At 42.3% G+C, this 20,620-nt stretch overlaps 1 protein-coding gene across 4 annotated transcripts in view; it reads left to right on the top strand.

Moving 5' to 3' along the window:
• ITGA9 (integrin subunit alpha 9) overlaps positions 1 to 20,620 on the top strand; it is a 541,618-nt gene that overhangs the window by 313,840 nt on the left and 207,158 nt on the right. For all 4 annotated transcript variants that reach the window (XM_081971274.1, XM_081971275.1, XM_081971273.1 and 1 more), the window contains exon 18: positions 2,537 to 2,687. In XM_081971274.1, coding sequence (XP_081827400.1) covers positions 2,537 to 2,687 — 151 coding nt within the window. The remainder of the gene's footprint in view (positions 1 to 2,536; positions 2,688 to 20,620) is intronic.

Genomic DNA, 20,620 nt, shown 5'->3' with positions numbered 1-20,620 from the left:
TTCTTTGCCCTTTGCAGTTTTTCCAATTCTGCTTCTGTGAATTCTTTGTTTTGTATTATAAATCGATGTTGATCTGCTAGCCTCTGTTCTGTTATTTCTGATACTGGATGTTGTTCTTTCCAGAACTGGTACTTTCTTTTCTAATATCCTCTTCTTGTTGGGTTTGCTCTGTAATAACAGATCATTATTTCTTTGTTTTCAATCACTGTATATTTGCCATGGGTCAACACCTTTTTTTCCAGTAGTTCTGCAGTTGCTTGCCCTGGTTGCTCAACCAATAGTCCTGAGTCCTGTAACCCATTTTTCACCAGATATCCAGGAACTCCAACATCTAGGGCAGACCTTGTTAACCTAGGCGACATCTGAACCAGTATGACTTTCTGAAATTTATGTCTCCCCATATTTTTTATGGGAGAGACATTCTTTGTCTGACTCATCTGATGAGACCTATCCAGTATGGTTGAACCTCTGGCATAGCTCTCATCTTCCTCAGAGCACAGAAGTCACACAATCACATCAAGGTAGTGCCTCACTGGGGCATGATGATGATAATGATGATGATCATCATCATCATCTAATAGCTAAAGATACTGGCCTACAGTGCATATGCATTGTTATCTTGGTGAAAAATAAATGCATCATTTCAGTTTTAACATATTATTTAAATGTTTGAAAAAAGTTGCATTTTGTCTGAATTCATTAATTAAATATTAAGATTTAAATCATTTTAATTGGTTCTTCTCAACATACTGAAGAGCTGTAGCAAAACTACTTATCAACATTTTAGTCACTTTTAACAGCTTTGTAGGTTAAAGCCATTGCTTTGAATTGTATTTGAAAGCCTGTTAGTACGCAGAGTAGAAAGCATAACATTGTTAAGTGTGAATTGCAGCTAAGAAACTATATCTATAGTTTCTGAATGACCATGATAAGCAGCTCTATGTAGAGCACATTGAAGTAAGTTAGCCAAGAAGTGATGGATGTATGAAGTATTGTTTTGCCTGGCCTGTCAGCTCCAAATAGAACCTATAGTACGATTCAGCCTGTTGTCCCATGTAGGTTTCCCTCCAGTGTGAATTTCATTAGAGAAATAGAAACCCATGCTATGACTCCAACCCTTTGGGATAAATTCACTTTGGGGAGCTTCCTCCTAGTATTTAGGAAAGCTGTGAAAAATAGCTGTTTTATACAGCTCTTTATATCATAGTCCCAGAGATAACAATTGTATGATGAGGAGAATTAGAGTTTTATTAAGTTTTAATATTTTGGTTTTTGTTGCATTGTTCCTTGAAATGTTTTTTGTAAACTGCCATGGTTTTGCACTATATGGTAAACTGCCACGAGTCCTTAAGGAATGTGGTGGAATTAATATACAGGTGAAACTCGAAAAATTAGAATATTGTGCAAAAGTTCATTTATTTCAGTAATGCAACTTAAAAAGTGAAACTAATATATGAGATAAGACTCATTACATGCAAAGCAAGATAGTTCAAGCCGTGATTTCTCATAATTGTGATGATTATGGCTTACAGCTTATGAAAACCCCAAATCCACTATCTCAGAAAATTAGAATATTACATGCAATCAATAAAACAAGGATTGTACATAGAACAATATCGGACCTCTGAAAAGTATAAGCATGCATATGTACTCAGTACTTGGTTTGGGCCCCTTTTGCAGCAATTACTGCCTCAATGCAGCGTGGCATGGAAGCTATCAGCCTGTGGCACTGCTGAGGTGTTATGGAAGACCAGGATGCTTCAATAGCAGCCTTTTGCTCTTCTGCATTGTTCGGTCTCATGTCTCTCATCTTTCTCTTGTGCAATGCCCCATAGATTCTCTATGGGGTTCAAGTCAGACGAGTTTGCTAGCCAATCAAGTACAGTAATCCAACAGTCACTGAACCAGGTTTTGGTGCTTTTCTAGTTGCAGGAAAACCCCAGATACTTTGGTAACATTACGGTTATTTATTCATTGTATTTCCATAAATATAAAATGTAAACACATCTTTCAGCCTTGTAACGAAGATATCAATGATCACATTGCATTTCATAAGCAAATGATTTGCAACTCACATGACCAGTTTCTGAACTTACATATATTTATTACATCCTTATGACTGATCTAATCTAACAGGCTGCTTTCAATACAAGAAATGTATTTTTTTTAAAATGTAGAATACCTCCAGGGATTTTCTTGTAGCATGTACTTTCTTATTTAAAATAAAACAAAGCAAATCACTGGTATTATTCCATTCTAACCTCATTCATTTTAGTGAAGAATCACACCAGCAAAGAAATGAAATTGAATAAAATAAAATTTCTGATCTGCAAAGTGTCCTAAAATAATACTTTTGGCTTAATCTACAGTAATAGCCTAGGAGGAGAGCCAGCATATTCTTCTTTTGTTTCCATTTGTCATCTGGTAACAGAAGAGGGTTTTTTGCTCTTATTTCATATAGCTTTTTTCCACTGTAAAATTTTTAAAAAGAGAAGAACGAATAGCCAGGAATTAATTTGCTGCTCTTTTTCTGCAGTGTTGATGACAGGGCTCCTTATCTGGCTTTGGGAGCTGTGAAGAACATCTCGCTGAACATCACGATCTCTAACATTGGGGATGATGCTTATGATACAAACATCGCTTTCAACTTTTCCAGAGAACTTTTCTTTATCAAAATGTGGCAAAAGGTAGGCAAAATCAGTATATCAGACAGACAAGTTCATCAATTTTGTTGTTGTAAAAATAAAGTAATTGAAATTGGTATTCACCACTTGCATTGTAGAAATAGGGGCTAGGCAAGAGAGCCTGGATCCCCTCTTTATTTTGATTTTTCCCTTAAATTTAAATGAACTCTTCTAAACATAAAGAAGGCTAAACAGAAATATTTCATTTCTGAAGCATTATGTCTGAAGTCTTTTGTTATAAAAGTAAAAAACAAAGTATAACCAAATTGTCTGGTTCTTTGTAGAAATTCTTTAATGTTAATAATGTTTGAAAGTGGTCATACATACAGTAGGCAATAACATCCAAAAAGTCTTCCCACATAGTACCTTAATTATGCAGAATTCCTAATTTAAGATGAAGTCACATAAAATTATAGCACTGATCAGCATAATAGTGATTCAGTATTTATTTCTTGTATCCCACCTTTATTGTTTTTACAAATAACTCAAGATGGTGAACATATATAACATACTTTCGTTCTCCTATTTTGCTAACAATCCTGTGAAATAGGTAGGACTGAGGGAGAGTGACTGGCTCAAGGTCACCCAGCTGTTTTTCATGACTAAGATGGGACTAGAATTCAGTCACCCACTTTCTAGATTCTTCCTTCTATTTTGAAGGTCTGGATAAATCTCTCTCAATAAATAATTGTCAACAGAAACAGTAGTTCCAAGAATCCTTACTTAAGTCAAATACTGAAAAATCTTTGCTATACATTTATTTGACATCTATTTATTTAAAAGATTAGTATGTCCTTCCATGTAAAGAACCTCCGGATGGCTCATAACAAATTCATCAAAGGTGTTAGATTTTCTGCTTAGATTTTTTCTAATATAGTAAATATAGTAATTAAATCTAACCCTATCTAACAAAAATGAAATTTAAAGTAGAAAAAAGTAAAGTCTTGCACTTAGGCAAGGGGGAAAAGTACATTTATAGACTGGGTGATACCAGGCTTAATAGCAGTAACTGTGAGAAGGATCTTGGAGTTTTAGTGGACAACCAATTAAATATGAGCCAACAGTGTGCAACGGCAGCCAAAAAAGCCAATGCAATCCTACATTGCATTAACAGAAGGATTCAATCAAGATCAAGTGAGGTACTAACACACCTAGAATACTGCATCCAATTTTGGTCACCATACTATAAAAAAGATGTTGAGACTCTAGAAAGAGGGCAGAGGAGAACAACCCTGTTGATTAGGGGACTGGAAGCTAAAACATACAATGAATGGTTGCAGGAACTGGGCATGGCTAGTCTAGTGAAGAGAAGGAGCAGTGGAGACATAATAGCAGGGTTCCAATATTTGAGGAGCTGTCACAGAGAGGAAGGGGTCAAGCTATTTTCTAAAGCAACTGAAGACCAGACAAGGAATAATAGATAGAAATTGAACAAGAAGAAATTCAACCTGGAAATAAGGAGAAAGTTTCTTTTTTTAAGGTTTTTTTTTAAATTTTAAAACAAACAAAAACATACATAAAAATATTATCAGATAGATATTTATTTAGAATGTCGTTTGGTCACAAACATTTGTGTGTCAAATTTTCTGACAGTGAGAGCAATCAACCAATAAAATAGCTGGACTTCAGAAGTTGTGAGAGCTTTATCACTGGAGGATTTCAAGAAGAGACTGGACTGCCATCTGTCAGAAATGGTGTAGGATAGTGACGTGCAGTCAGGTGAGGCAGGGGAGGCACAGCCTCACCACGTCATCATGAAAAGAAAAAAAATGTAAAAGGAAAAAGGCGAGAGCTGAGGTCAGGCTGAGCTAGTTGCTGCCTCACCATGGATGACTGCTTAATTGTTTAAAAAAGCCTCTAAAAGGTGCCTTCTACTATGAGGTAGGAGAACTGCGTTCCACAAGGGTAAAAAGCCTAAAAATTCCTGATGTAGGGGAGGCACCCAGTTCTCCTGCCTCATAGTAGAGGGCGCTCGTTTGGGCGGGGCTTCTTCAGAGAAGCTGTGTGTGTGTGTGTGTGTGTGTGTTTGTTTGTTTGAGAGAGAGTTTGTTTGAGTGAGAGAGGGAAGGGAGTAGGAGAAGCAGGGAGGGCAGCCGGTCGGCAGCCGGGTAATACTGCTATTACCCGGCCGGATAAGTCTGCGGCACTTGCAGCCCCTGCCAGTTCCTCTAGGGATTCCCAGGCTCGGCACCGGAGAGCCACTGCGAGAGAGTTTGGCAGAGGTTCCCTTTGTTTTTTTGGGGGGGGGGAAGGCTTCCTCCGCTCCATCCTCGCCCTACTGCGTTGCCCTCACCCGACAAGTGTGCCCCGTATAACCCTGCTTCATAACCCCCTCCCAACTATGACCATTCCTAAATATATATTATTATGTCATGTTATGTATGCATATTATATATATTAAGCTAGATAGATATTAGAAGTTTCCCTTACTGCATTATTTCAAGGTCTAGTTGGTAATTATTTTTTGTTCCTTGGGATTGAAATAATTCCATTTTTTTGTTAAAAAAAAAGTTATATCCACCATGCTAAGTTAACTATTTTTCTTCTTGATGAGATTTATGTGATTTCCTCTCATTTAGTAATTTAAGGACATTTAAATAGCCACCCAACTCAATCTTATCAGTAACTCTGGGTGCACAAGGATAAAATACCAATTAAAAAAACACCACCACCACAATAACGGTCCATTTCCCTGGCAACAAAAACAAACCAGTCTTTTTTTCTCAGGTTCCAGAACCTATCAGAGACAGAAAATGAAGATCTTAAAGATATTATGAGCACAATTTTAGCAGAATACCTTAAGAGAAACAAAGAGCAGATGTGGTGGGATATGGACCTGGTCTATAGAATTAATTCAGCATATGCCAGAAACCATAATGTTCCAAGAGAGGTACATGCTAAATTCCTCAGGAGGACCACGAGAGATGAGGTGCTAGGGGCCCAAAGGGAGGGACCTTCAAAATACCAAGATAAAGAAATTACCATTCTAAAGCAAATTCCGAAAAAGATAAGAGAAAAAAGGAGGAAATATTCTTCCTTATCAAAGAAACTATACAATAGAGGAATTTGGTTTAGATGGTTATTGCCAGAAGGAATGCTGATCTTCTGGGAGGGAAGCCGAATTAGAATTAAGACAGTGGATGAGGCCTAAGCCTTTACTAAAAAACATTTTTCTCTCCCAGAGGACGAAGATAGCGGAGGTGGGGAAAAAGGCAGCAATGTATAAGATATGGGGAAGGGGGGGTCTATGTCTCCACCTGGGGACAGGGAGGAGGGAGCAATATCAAAAAGGCTCAGGTCACAAAAATAAATATATCTGAAATATTATTGTAATTGTTGATATACTAGAAAGTGACAAAGAAAGAGATGATTGAACAGATGGTATAGATGATATAAAGTAAGAATTGTGTTTATGCTTATATGTTATTTTTAAAATTGTAGAAGTGTGAGATTTGGAGGGATTTCTACTACTAACATGGGAGCTACCAAAATTTTCTATGTACCCTACTACCTTTTCCCCATAAATGTTGTAAAACCAATAAATTTTTTTACAACAAACAAACAAACAAACAAACCAGGCACTCCATATCATTGTGGACTACTCAGGCCCTCTTGACACTCAGTGACTGGGAATAGGAGAGGTATTTCCTCGATGTCATATTATCTCTAACTAATCTTCCCTGCTTCTCCAATCCCATGGAAGATTAGCTGAATAACTAAACTAAGAAGAAAAACTGATTGGCTAACGAAGTCCCAAACCTCTATTTGTCTTCAGGGGAAGCTTTTTTTCTTTTACAAAAGATTAGGTGGCTCAGCTGTTGAAAGTTTTTCAAATGGTAAATAAATGTCTATGGTTTCCATGCCTGACTTTATATGCTATTTGCATTGACTCATCATATATATTTCACATGGCTGCAGAAATGTGTCTGGAGAGTGCTAGAACTCACCCTCCAAATTCCATCTCAAGTCCGCTATATAGCCCCACTTAGAAAAAACCCTGGAATATATTATCTCCTGCCTTTTTCTTTAACTTCTCCCCCTCCGCCCATGCCTCCTATCCACTTTTTAGTAGATTTCATGCAATGGGCTTTCAACTACCTACTAAATTACAGTTACAATATATGGAGCTGGTAACTAGTTCTTTGTTTCAAATATCTTATGTAAATTTCAGCAAAAGTATATTAAGTGTAGAGCAGAGGTGGTTGCTCTCGGTACATACCGGTATGGCCGTACCAGTAGCAGAAATCGGCCATACGTTTGCGTACCATTGCCAATGGTGGCCTAGCCATGCCCCTGTATCGGTACAGTGATGATCCCCTGACCTGTCACCGCTTGCTCCCCCCCACCCGGTTGCTGCTCTCTCTCTTTCTCTCTCTCTCTCTCTCCCTATCTGTCCACACCATGCTTGCCCCACCCACCTTTGCCCAGCTGACGGGGCTGCAGGCAGCGGGCCGCAGGGGTGGTGGTGGTGAGTGGTAAGTGAAGTGAATGTTGGCCAACATCTCTGCCTCCTTCCTCCGTGAGCATGGCTGGGGGGGAGAGGGAGGAAAAAGCCCAGCTTCTGCTAGGGATGGCCTTCTCCCTCTCTCCCTCTGATTTCTCCCTCGCTGTTTTTCCGGCCAGCCACCTAGCTAAGCAGGGCAAGCAGGGCTGTAGTTGGCGGGCCACAGGGGTGGCAGTGGCGAGTGGTAAGTTTAGCGAGTGTCAGCCAGCATCCCTGCCTCCTTCCTCCAAGAGTTGCAGCAAGGCAGCCTCAGGTGCCCTTCAGGGACAGCCCCTCAGAGGTGTTATTTCTCTGCCGAAAACAAAGCAGCTGTGAGAAAGGAGTCTCTGGTGTCCTGCAGCAGCAGCAGAAGCATTGGCTGAAACACTGTCCTGGGCAGTAAGTCCTGGCTCTCCCTTCCCCAAGCATGTCTGTCAGGTGTTCTAAATACCATGTATGAAATCATCAGAGACCAAGGCAAAGTTATCCTTAAAGTTCCCTTTTATTCATGCAGGCAAGTTAGCACGTCTATGGAATTCCAACTCTAATGTTCTTGCTGGAATTCCACCCAGTTGAAAGTTCATGATCTATCCCCACACCAACAAATCCATCACATGTTCCAATCATCATCTTCCACCCTGGCATCTACACCCCTCTGCTTCCGGTCAGGTGTTGAGATGCGGAGACAAAAGATGACCTTGGCTTCTATAAAAGAATGTCAACAATACATTCCACAATCCTACTCCTTTCTATTCCCCCTCCCAACTACTACACTAATGAAACTCATAGGAAATTATAAGAAAGTGTGGCAGGCCAAAGATTCTAAAAGGAACATAACTACAGGCCTGACAGGCGGCCTCTCCTCAGAAGAAAAATGTTTCCTGAAAAGAGAATAACATACAAGTTAACATAACAAAAATAATCGCCTCTTCTCCACCCAGGGAACCCCTTTGACTTATCGGGAACTTCTCATTGAATTGTTTTACTAACTTCTCCACTTTTTGGTTCCCACATTTCACCCAAGTAACTTCAGACCAAGGGTAACCCTTCCAATGCACTAAGTTCTGTAAGCGACCCCTATTCAGCCTGGAGTCTACAATTTTTTCCACCTCAGATTGTGTTTCCCCTTCCATCACTACAGGAGGAGAGTGAGCTTGGGTGGATGCTCTTCTGTTAGACCCAATTACTGGTTTCAACAAGCTACAATGAAATTCTGGGTCAATTTCCCCTAGACATCTGGGTAGACTGAGTTGAACTGTAACTGGGTTAACTATCTTCACTATTGGGAATGGACCTAGAAATTTTGGACCCAATTCCTTACTAGGCATTCCTAATCTTATGTATTTGGTAGAACAAAAACTTTGTCCCCCACACAGTAGGGGTTTTGGAGCGAGCGATATTGATCAGCTTGCTTCTGGTAGGCTTCTGCCGCAACTGCTAGAGCCTTCTTCGTATTCTCCCATCCTTTCTTTAGCATGTCCATCCATTCACTCAAAGACATGGAGGAAGAAGGTTCTCTAGGCAACTCAGGCATGGCAACAACTTCCATGCCACTGGTAATCTGGAAACCCGCTAATCCTGTGCTGCTGTGGACCGCATCGTTGTATGCCACTTCGGCGAAGGGTAGCAAGTCCGACCAGTTGTCTTGTTGATAGTCCACAAAACACCGGAGGTATTCTTCCACCACCGCATTGGCTCCCTCTGCTGCGCAGTTCATGCTGGGATGAACCTCTGAGCTCAGTTCTTGTGTGGACCCAATGGATCTCAGGACCTCTCTCCAGAACTTGGCTGTGAACTGGACTCCGTGGTCTGAAATGATCCTCTTGGGTACTCTGTGCAGGCAATAAATGTGTTTCACAAACATTTTTGCTAATTCGTTTGCGGATGGCAATCCTGAGCAAGCAATGAAGTGTGCCTGATTAGAAACCAAATCATTTACAGTCCAAATTAGTCTGTTCCCACTGCTGTCTGGGACTTCCACGAAGAAGTCCATAGTGACCTCTTCCCATTGCCGTTTAGGGCTCTCTGCTAAAGGTGCTGTAGGTTCTGGGCTCTTGGATTCTATCATCCACGGCTGGCCTTTTCCCTCCTCTGAGGCCTCCCCCTTGGTAGGACTTTTTGTCACCTTAAGTTGAGGATCCTCTTCCAGAGGTCGTTTGGGCATTTCCCCCTCCAAGGCCGCCCCCTTGGTAGGACTCTTCGTCACCTTTATTTGGGGATCCTCCTCCAGAGATTGTTTGCCCTTTTCCTCCTCCGAGGCCTCCCCCTTGGTAGGACACTTCGTCACCTTAAGTTGGGGATCCTCTTCCAGAGGTTGTTGGCCCAGATGACTCTTCTGTGGTGGCATCTGGGGCCCTCTCTTTACCGCCGTGGGGGTCGGTGCGCACGTTTGTGGCATTGGGGCTAGAGCCAAGCACTCTGACGCTCTGTGGCCAAGTTGACAGCAATGGTGGCATTTTATTGGCCCCCACGAGGAATGGAACCTAGTTACATCTCTAAACTTAGAAACCGTTTCATCACATTGGCTTGCTCTCCAACGTGCAGCTTCCCCCTTGGTAAACCTTCCTTCCATGGTGGAGATTGCTTCTCTGTAGGGAGGTGGGGTAAGAACCTTTTGGGGCATTGCAGATGCACCTTGTCCCGCTTCCCATCCTGCAGGCCTCTTTTTGGTAATCCCTTCTTCCATGGTGGAGATTGCTTCTCTGTAGGAAGGTGGGGTAAGAACCTTTTGGGGCCTTGCAGGGGAGACTGGAACCGGTGCGGAGGTCAATCCCTCGGTTGGCCACTGCCCAGTTTTCTGCCATGGTGCCATCTGCTGAGGGAGGGCAAGTGCCCACTGACATTCCTCCCATCCATGACCTGGGGTTAAGACCCATTCCGGGGTTGCCTGCTTCACAGGTTGCAGCTCAACCAATGATGGCTGGCTAGGGGGGGTTATGTGCCAAGGACCCTCCTGCTGGCTTGGAGGAGTTATGGGCCAAGTAGGTGCCCTCTACTGGCTTGGAGGATTTTCCCATACTGATGGCCATTTACTGGTTGCAGCCCCATTTGTGGTGGCTGGCAAGTGAAAGATGCTGGCCAAATCCCTTCTTGCTGTCTGGGTTGAAATTCCCATTTTGATAGGGAATCTGTGTCCCACTCAGTTGCAGGGTAATAAGCCATTTCATTTATTGCTGTCTGAAAGGAATCAAAACCTCCATTCCAGGTTTTTTTTCAAGCCTTGCTTCCAAGCTGGGGGGAAGGAGGGGGAGCATGCACTCACGGTTAGTTGTTCGAAAGGTCCAGGAAGCCCCATCAGAGATGATTGCGTGGGGATGGCTTGAATCTCCATTCCTTTCATCTTCTAACTGGGTGTAGAAAAGTCTTTTCCAGCCCCCTCCGTCCTCTTGCCAGATGCAATAAAACTGGAAGCAGCATTCCATTGCCTTTGAAGTGTCGGGTCTCAGCTTCTTATCACCAAAAGCTTTCTCATTATTTCCTCACTGATATTTTACGCTGTCCCGGTCAGCGTTGGGAATTCAGCACCCACCCCATCACCAGCCCCTCCCCCCCTTGCGAGGGGGAGGGTGCTGGTGCTTTATTTTAAAGTGAGAGTTGGAATAATGTCAGGCGTTCTAAATACCATGTATGAAATCACCAGAGACCAAGGCAAAGTTATCCTTAAAGTTCCCTTTTATTCATGCAGGCAAATTAGCACGTCTATGGAATTCCAACTCTAATGTTCTTGCTGGAATTCCACCCAGTTGAAAGTTCATGATCTATCCCCACACCCACAATTCCATCACATGTTCCAATCATCATCTTCCATGCTAGCATCTTCACCCCTCTCCTTCCGGTCAGGTGTCGAGGTTAGGAGACAAAAGATGACCTTGGCTTCTATAAAAGAATGACAACAATACATTCCACAATCCTACTCCTTTCTATTCCCCCTCCCAACTATTACATTAATGAAACTCATAGGAAATTATAAGAAAGTGTGGCAGGCCAAAGATTCTAAAAGGAACATAACTACAGGCCTGACAATGTCCCATTGTTGCTTCTGATGCTTCTGATGAATTTGGCTCGGCGGTGGGGCTCTTGCCATCACTGAGAGCATCGCTGGCAGCTGCTTCTTGCCATCGTCACCAAGCCAGATTCATCAAAAGAGGCAGCAGCAGCAATGGGACATGCTCAGGGAAGGGAGAGCCAGAACTACCTGCCCGGGATTGTGTTTCACTGTTGCCGCTTCTGCTGCTGCTGCAGCCCACCAGAGACCCCTTCCTCACCGCCTCTTTGTTTCGGGCCAAGAAGCAAGGCTGCTTTTTTAAAAAAAGAATTTTATTAGTTGTTACAAACATTTATGCGAAGGGGTAAATAGGTATACAAAAAAATTTGACAGCTACATCGTGCGAAAGGTAGAAATCCCCCCAAATCTCATAACTTTTACAGAAAAAAAGTAAGAGATAAGCATAGGTAGCTTTTTGTTTTACATTGTATCAACCATATATTCAATCATCTCATATGTCACTTCCAACAATTACATTATATCAACAATTGCAATAATGTTTCATATATACTTATTTTTGTAACCTGAGTCTTTTCAATATTGCTTCCTCCCCCTGTCTTCTGGCAGAGCCATGGCCCTCCTTCATATCTTGTGTACTATCCCCTGTTCCATCTAAAACAGCACTATGTTTTTTAATGAAGACCTCCGCCTCCGCAACTGTGTTAATTCTAATTCTACTGCCCTCCCAGAAAATCAACATTCCTTCAGGCAATAACCATCTAAACCAAACTCCTTTATTATATAGTTTCTTTGATAAAGAGGAATATTTCTTCCTCTTATCTCTTACTTTCTTCGGAATTTGCTTAAGAATGGTTATTTCTTTATCTTTATATTTTAATGGTCCCACCCTTTGAGCTCCTAAAACCTCATCTCTTGAAGTCTTTCTAAGAAATTTAACATGTACTTCCCTTGGAACATTGTGTGTTCTAGCATATGCTGAATTGATCCTATAAATCTAATCAATATCCCACCACAGCTCTTCTTTATCTCTTTTGATATATTCTGCTAAAATTGTAGCCATGATCTCCTTGAGATCTTCATTTTTTGTCTCTGGTAAGTTTTGAAATCTAAGAAAAAAAGACATTCTTTCAAGGTCCATCTTTATCATAAAATTTTCAAGTTTTCTATTCCCCTTCTGGACTATCTTGACCTCCTCCCTCAACCCAGTCATGTCTTCCTCCAACACACCAATTCTCTGTTTTTTTTTGTGTTGTTTGTTGTTGCGTTTCTCTGAGCTGTTCATTTAGGTCTGCCAGTTGTTTTTTCAGTTTGTCTTGTCCCTTCATAATAGTTTGAAACATTTGAGCTACAGATAAGTCCTTTGAACTCACTTCAGTTGTTTTAGGTTGTAGAAATGAGGCAATTTGTGTCTGTTGTGTAATCGGGCTAGACGTAGAGGATGTCGGGGCCGAAGATCCTTCCCAGGCGGTGACTTTTTAGGTCCCATATTAAGTTCAGAGATAGCTATAAATCTTGTACAAAAGAAATGGTGTCTGTGGAATGCACAGCTGGGAGAGTTCGTGGAGGCAAACAAGCCCAGAGGTAAAAGTTAGTCCTCATACACAGTTCCAAGCCAGGGGATAAGAATCAAATACTCCAAATCCAAAGGGACCACATAACAAGAGAGGCTCCAGGAGATCTCCGGGGTGTAGACTGATATAAAGCCAGAAATTCTTTCAAAGGGGAAACTTCATTCATAAGATCAAAGAAGAAGGAGGAAGTTGGCCATCTTGGCTCTGCCTTCACAGGGGACCAGGGAGCAAAATGTCCAAAGTTTCCATAAGGTGGATTAGAAAAGCAACTCAGCAGTCATCTCTTGCAATTGTAGTAAAAATCATTCTCCCATTGTTAGTAGAAGTGAACAATTAGCTTTTAACTCTCTCTCTCTCTCTCCTCCGAGAGAGAGATATTCCGAATGCCACCTTTTCCGAGGGGGGTTGGAAAATCCCCCCTCCAATCTTACAACTTCAAAGGATTGAATCCACAATTTAAAGAAGCTGCTGTTCATCAATTATGTAGAATTAAAAGAGATTGAGGCAAACCTCTCACCTCTCACACTTCAGCTGTAACATCTGATTCATTCTTTCCTTCCGGAATCCGTTCGGCGAAGGTGCACAGCGACGCCATGCACCCCCTACGCTCCCCGGCTCCTGGGGCGAAGCTGGAAAACCCCCCCATGGCTGCCGCTGATCCAGGGGGTCCCAACAAGCGCCCTACAGCAGGAGGCCCTTCCAAGGCCCCCTGTGCTCCTAAAAGGAGCCCACTGAAGAGACAAGCAGCGAACATGCACGTCCGTCGCCTTCGGGGACCGGAAGTTGTCTCCCCAAGAAGCAATGCTTCTAAGGGGCTGTCCCCAGATGGTACCTGAGGCCGCCTCACCTCCTTCTACCCTGCAGAAAAAAGAGCAGTTCCCCTCTCCCCTCTCACTTTCTTCAGCCTACGCGCTATTCGGGGGTGGGGGAAAGTGCCCTTTGGCTGCCCCTCCAGGAGGTTAGGGGTGCAAGGGCCTTGTAACTTGACAGCTTTAAGATTGCACACTTCAAATGCCATAGTTTCTGAGCCAACATGACTGGAGGAGGAATTCTGGGAGTTGAAGTCTGCAAGTCTTAAAGCTGTCAAGTTTGAACACCCCTGGGTTTTGGTTTTTTTTGTAAAGGGTTAGGGGTACAAATATCTTCTAACGACAGCTTTAAGACTTGCACACTTCAAATGCCAGTTTCTGAGCCAACATTTTGGTTGCTAAGCAAGAGCGTTGTTAAGTGAATTTCACCACATTTTACAAGTTGGCCATGCCCACCTGGTTACATGACCGCGAAGCCACACTTACAATATAGGTCATGCCCACAGAATAGGTAGTAAAATTTTTTGAAACCCACGACTGGTGTAGAAACACTAAGTGCCTATTATTATGATTGAAAGGAAAAATTGTGCTCTTTCAGTAATTATTGGAGTGGCATTGAATTACCCTGCCACTGTCAGCTCCCAGGTATTTCTTTTTTTTTTTATTGAAAAAGTTTTATACAAACATATTTTCCCCTTTTAACCCCCCCCCCCACCATACAGTGTAAATCCCATACAGATACTATACCCCCTCCCCTCCCCCCAGCTCCCCCTAAAAAAAGGAAATTCAAATATTATACCAATTATTTTACCCCCTCCCCTCCCCCTGTCTAAAAGTAGATTACTCATACACATATTGTTCCCCCTCTCTTCCCAACAATCACAATATAAATTTCTCTTAGAATAATAATAGCCCATCAGTCCCTTCTTCTAAACTAATTTAACATATATAAATCATAATATAAATTTCTCTTAAAATAATATTTCATTAATCCCATCTTCTAGTATATTTATACATATATATTACCCCACCCTCCACTCTAACCCACCCCCACCTCCCACTCACCCCCCCTGACTTCCACTATACACCACTCTAATGACTCCAAGCATCCCATGTATTATTTACTCTAATCAACTATCAGTCTAAACAATCTTACCTAAAGGCTACATAATACCTCCTAGTCTGGCACTTATTCTGTATATAATCAATCCATTTTGCCCATTCCTGTGTATAATTCTCCTGCTTCTGATCTTTTAAAAAAGCTGAAATTTTTGCCATTTCGGCGAACCCCGCCACTTTCTGAGTCCATTGACCAATTGTCGGTAAAAAATCTTTCTTCCAATGTTGCGCAATCAGCAGCCTAGCTGCTGTGACCATATACAGAACCAATTTTGTTTCCCCTTTAGTAAGATCCTTAGCTATACCCAGTAAAAACATTTGCGGAGTAAATTGTATTCTTTTTTTCAGTACATTTTGCATGACCCACCATATTTTTATCCAAAAAGCCTTAACCTTATTGCAGGTCCACCATACATGAAAAAAGGTAGCATCTAGGCACCCGCATCTCCAACATTTTGGTTGAATATTTGGGTACATGCATGATAATTTTTTAGGATCTAAATACCACCTGTAAAACATTTTATAAAAGTTCTCCCTTAAATTCTGTGACTGTGTAAATTTAACATTCTGAACCCATATTCTTTCCCATGTTTCCAACATAACCACTTCACCAAAATTCTGAGCCCATTTAATCATACAATCCTTAACCAATTCACTTTCTGAATCTCTTTCTAACAGTACATTATATATTCTTTTAACTTGTTTTGGGCCAGTCTCTTTTATCTGCTTAATCAGATCCACTTCTTTGTCCATAAAACCGACCCTTCGATCTTCTTCCCATCTCTTCTGTAGCTGTATATAATGTAACCAATTTAAAACAATTCCTTCTTCCAACAGTTGTTCCAAAGTTAACTTCCATTCATCCCCATCAGCGATAAGCACATCTTTGTATAAACAACCCCTGAGTGACTTAATCATAATCCCCATGGTGTCTGCAAGATCCAACCAAAGCGGTATTTTATAATCCCAATTGGGCCGGTGCTTCTTCCATACTCTCATCAGGGCTCCCAGGTATTTCTAAAGGGATGCTGCATTTTGATGGGAGGAAGGGCGGAGGAATGGAATGATCTGCGTTTGAAGTTTCTGTTTCTGTTTCCTATACTGTGCTAATCTCTATATGAAGTTTCTGTTTCCTGTATTACTGTGCTAATCTCTATATGAAGTTTCTGTTTCCTGTATTACTGTGTTAATCTGTATGGGAGAGGTTTGGTTAGCAGTACTTTAAATAGCTGATTTTAAGTGAGAAGCTTCAGTTCTTGCCTAGATTGCTTGTTATCACAAACCTTTCAATAAAAGCTCCTTTTGAAACAACTGCAGTTTCAAGAGTCCTGCTTTCGTGGGAAGATTGGAGAGGCAAGACCTTACATTAGGCAAGAACTGGAAACTGGTCAACCCGGAGAGGTAACAGCCCTACCATGGGGAACGTGCATACCATGTTGGCCAGGGCAGTGACCATGAAGAGGCTGAAGACTGGGCAAGACCCCCCCCCCCAAAAAAAATCTCAATTGAAGCCCTCAATACCTGAGTCGAGGAGAATATTGCCTCAAGCACTGCTGCCAAGCCAAGGTTCTCCATCAGTGTTGGGAAGATGGAAGGCTGTTGTGGCAGAACCAAAGATGTCACCCTCACCTGTGGGAGCCAACAACCTGGTTGGAAGCAGGAGATGGGAGACCTTTATGACAATGATGAACTGGAACAAGCACCAGATCAGCCCAACCAGCTCCTGAGAGAAGCCATAAACCTCATAAGGGAAGCCATCCATGACACGTGGACCCAGGGCACCCAGGGTTGCACTGCAAGCCAGTTATGAGTACAAAGGGGTACTACTGATGAATGAAAGGTATCCCCAACCCCAGGGGCATTGACTGAAACTGCAGGGGCTACTAATGAGCCTATTTCCACCATGGAAGATCCCCCCAGGAGACATCTCAATGCAAAACAAGGCTTGGGACTTGATGAGAGGAGGCTTCCACCCTTAGAAAGGAAGGCCTCTCCTCTTGGTGTCAAATTCGACAAGAATCCCCAGCAACTGGGGATTTTTCATCACACACATACTGATCTACATGCAGGAGTATGAGAGGGCTCTCTATACAGAAGGCGCCAAAGTCAGGGTTGTCATCCTGGCTGTAGAACGATCAGCTGCATGTTGGATGGTGAACCTCCAAAATGCAGATGCACTGGAGCTGTGCAATTTCACCGGTTCATGACAGCCCTGAGATGGAGATTTGAGGACCCCCAAGCTGGCCGCAAGGCTAGAGATCTTATAAGGCACATCAGGCAGGGGTGCTGTGTAGTCACCGAGTACATCAAAAAGTTTTGTGATCTTTGTGATCTATGTCTGCTACATACATTGGCTAGAGGAAATACTCATGAGTTGGTTCAAAGATGGCTTAAAATTTGACCTGTACAATGCCTGTGTTGCCTGTGGAGCCCCAGTCCTCCTGCACAACTGATGTGTCTTGGCTGAGGAAGCAGAAATCAACCAAGCTTGAAACCAGTACCACACAAACTGCTCCTGGAAGAGATCCCCACCAGAAGGGAGAAGGGAGGAAAACAAACCTCACTCTGCCCCACTGGGCTCAGCTACCTGCTTCCATTGTGGGAAGGAAGGTCACCGCACAAATGAGTGCCATCTGAGAATGTCCACCTAAGAGGGAAAGAAGCAGATTGGAGGAAAACCTCAAAGCCATCACCATATTCCAAAGATATCACCTTAAAGACCCATATGGTCGTTGAGTTCTCGCCAGAATCAATTATGGTGCGAGGAACTCCAACCCCTCTGGTAGAGGAACCCAGTCAGTTGGAAAGTGACTATGAAGATCCTTTGGTGAGTGGGGTTACAACCCCTATAGAACTATTAATTCTGGTAACAAGGAGAATAGAGAGACTTAAGGCTTTGCTAGATTCAGGGTGCATGAGAAACCTAATAAGCCCAACTCTGGTCTGGGAACTGGGCATTCAACTAATGCCACTAAAAACCCCAGTCTCATTCTGCCAACTTGATGGGTCTATTGTAGGGGGTGCCCCACCACATTTGCCATTGAACCACTGAACTAACAATGGTAAATCAGTCGAAAAACATTGCTTTCATTGTGACATCAGGGATGGACTGGGTCCTAGTTTTGGGGCTAATCTGGTTAAAGAAGTGGAACCCAAGGATGGACTGGATAGCAAGAACCCTCTAACTTCCTAATGATGAATTAATTCAGAACGAGGAACCCCAGCAGACTGAAATACTGCAGAGTGAGGAGTGAGTGGTTGTGACAAATGGGTATCCCCAGGGAATAGCAGGATTTGATGGATGTTTTGAATGGAGCAGCCTCAGATGAACCCCCCCCCCCAAATAGGACTATGGATTGTGCCATCAAGATTTTACTGGGGGCCAAACTACCTAAGCCAAAACTTTACACTATGAATCTGTGGGAACTGGAAGAATTGTGGCAATTCATGGACAAAAACCTCAAGCATGGGTTCATTGAACCGTCAAGATACAAGATGGCCGCCCCTGTGAAGGATGGCTCATTATGTTTATGTGTGGATTATAGGAATTTAAATGCTATTTGCAAGGAAAATCTTTATCCCCTACTCTTAATGAAGTACATGCTGGCCCATTTGGTGAAGGGGAGAATTTTTTCTAAACTGGACTTGTGAGAGGCTTATTACCAGATCAGGATCCGAGAAGGGGACTAATTGAAAACTGTTTAATTGCCTTCTAGGATGTTTTCAGTTCAAGGTTTTGCCCTTTGGACTTCAAGGGGTTCCTGCCATTTTCATGCAGCTAATTAATGAGGTGCTGCATGAGCACTTTGTATAAAGGAGTTTTGGTTTATCTTGATGATATATTGATTTATACTGAAACTAAGACTCAACATGTTAAATTGGTGCAGGAGGTTTTGAAGAAATTAATGGCAGCTAATTTGTTTGCCAAACTCTCCAAATGTGATTTTCACCAAGATAAGATACATTACCTAGGGTACAGTATCTCTCACTAGGATGTGGGAATGGACACTGCAAAAGTCAGAGCAGTCCTTGAATGAGGAACCCCCCCCCCTCCATACTCACAAACAATTGCAGAGCTTCCTGGGATTTGCTAACTTTTATTGGCCATTTATCCCTCTTTTGCTCAAATAGCATTGCTGATTACAAATTTGCTAAAAACCAAGGGGGTAGATAAACCGAAACATAGCCAACTACTGAATTGGACTATGGACTGCCATGGCATTTGGAAAAATGAAAAAACCTCTTTTTGGCTGAACCTATATTAAAACACCTAGTCCCAGAGAAACCATTTGTAATCCAGGCTGATTTCAGCAATGGACTGACCACAAAAACTTGGAAGCACTCAAAACCCCACAGAAAATATCTCCAAAACACGTCCGGTGGGCACAGTACTTCCAACGCTTTAATTTCACTTTGAATTATTTACCAAGAGGGGAAAACCTTTTGGCAGATGCTTTGTCCAGACTAATGCAATACAACAGTGTCAAGGCAGAAGAGGGGGCCAATTCACGTCCAAGTTCTGGAAAGCTTTTTTGAATCTACTTGGGACAGAGCAGGGACTTAGTTCTAGTCATCATCTGCAGACAAACAGGACCATAGAATGAACAAACTCAGTTCTGGAACAGTACCTGCACTGTTTTATTAATTACCAGCAGGACAACTGGACTGAACTACTGCATTTTGTGGAAGAAGCCTATAATAATGCAGCTTACACTAGCACAGGTTTTACCCCTTTCAGAGTGGCCATAGGACAAGAATTTAATGTTATGCCTGAGTTACCCTCACATGAACCAGATACACCCTCCTTGAAACAGTGGACCAGTCATTTGCAAACCATTTAGCCGGTGGTCCACAAAGCCTTGAATGAAACCAAGGCTGCCTATAACGCACAAGCAGACAAGAAATGAACAGAACATGAACTTTAAGTGGGGGAGAAAGTTTACCTTTCCACCAAGTTTCTAAAATCTTTGTAACAGTCTAAAATGTTGGGTCTTAAATATATTGGGCCTTTCCCCATAGTTCGTATTATTAACCCTGTCACAATGGAATTACAACTCCTTAAATCATTTCGGCAAGTCCACCCCGTTTTCTATTGCAGCTTATTGAAGCTGAAGTCATCTCTGATCTTCATACGGCTACCCATGTCCTGTCCCCTATTATGGTAGAGGGTGAACAATATTTTGAGGTTCCGTAAATTCTTGACTCTAGGAATTTCCACGAAACCACTCAGTAGCTGGTGGCTTGGAAACACCTCCCCTTCTCACACAATGAATGGGTTCACAAAAGACATGTGCATGCCCTTAAATTAGTATGCACATTTCATCAATTGTACCCTGACAAACCTCATTGATTTAATGTTTCCTTTGTCTCCCCTTCCCTCTTTTGTTTTCTTTCAAGTGGACTTCCCATTTTTCTAGGGGGTGGGGTGGCATGTCAAGTTCCAGATATTTCTACAGGGATACTGGCATTTTGGGGGTAGGAAGGGGAAGAGGAATGGAGTGATCTGTGTATGAAGTTTCTGTTTCTGTTTCCTGCATTACTGTGCTAATCTCTATATGAAGTTTCTGTTTCCCTACAATGATATAGTGTAGGAAGGGTTTGGTTAGGATTACTTTAAATATCTGGTATTAAGTGAGAAGCTTCAGTTCTTGCCTAGATCTCTTGTTATCACAAACCTTTTAATAAAAGCTCCTTTTGGAACAACTGCAGTTTCAAGAGTCCTGCTTTCTTGGGAAGATTGGAGAGGTAAGAGCTTACAGCCACTTTTATTGTTGCTGGCTTTCATTTCCTTTAGCTGTGAAATTTTATGAGCCATGCTAATGACATTTCTTGGTAACCCTTGGTCCTTTTCATTGGGGTGAGAGAGGGCATGCTGAGTGCTATTTAAAGGGCTTCATTTATTGAGCTAATTCATTCCTCTTTAACACACACAGAGACACACACACACA

The sequence above is a fragment of the Natrix helvetica genome (assembly GCF_964273705.1).
Source record: "Natrix helvetica genome assembly, chromosome: Z".
NCBI lineage: Eukaryota > Metazoa > Chordata > Lepidosauria > Squamata > Natricidae > Natrix > Natrix helvetica.
This window is presented reverse-complemented; position numbering and strand designations above follow the sequence as displayed.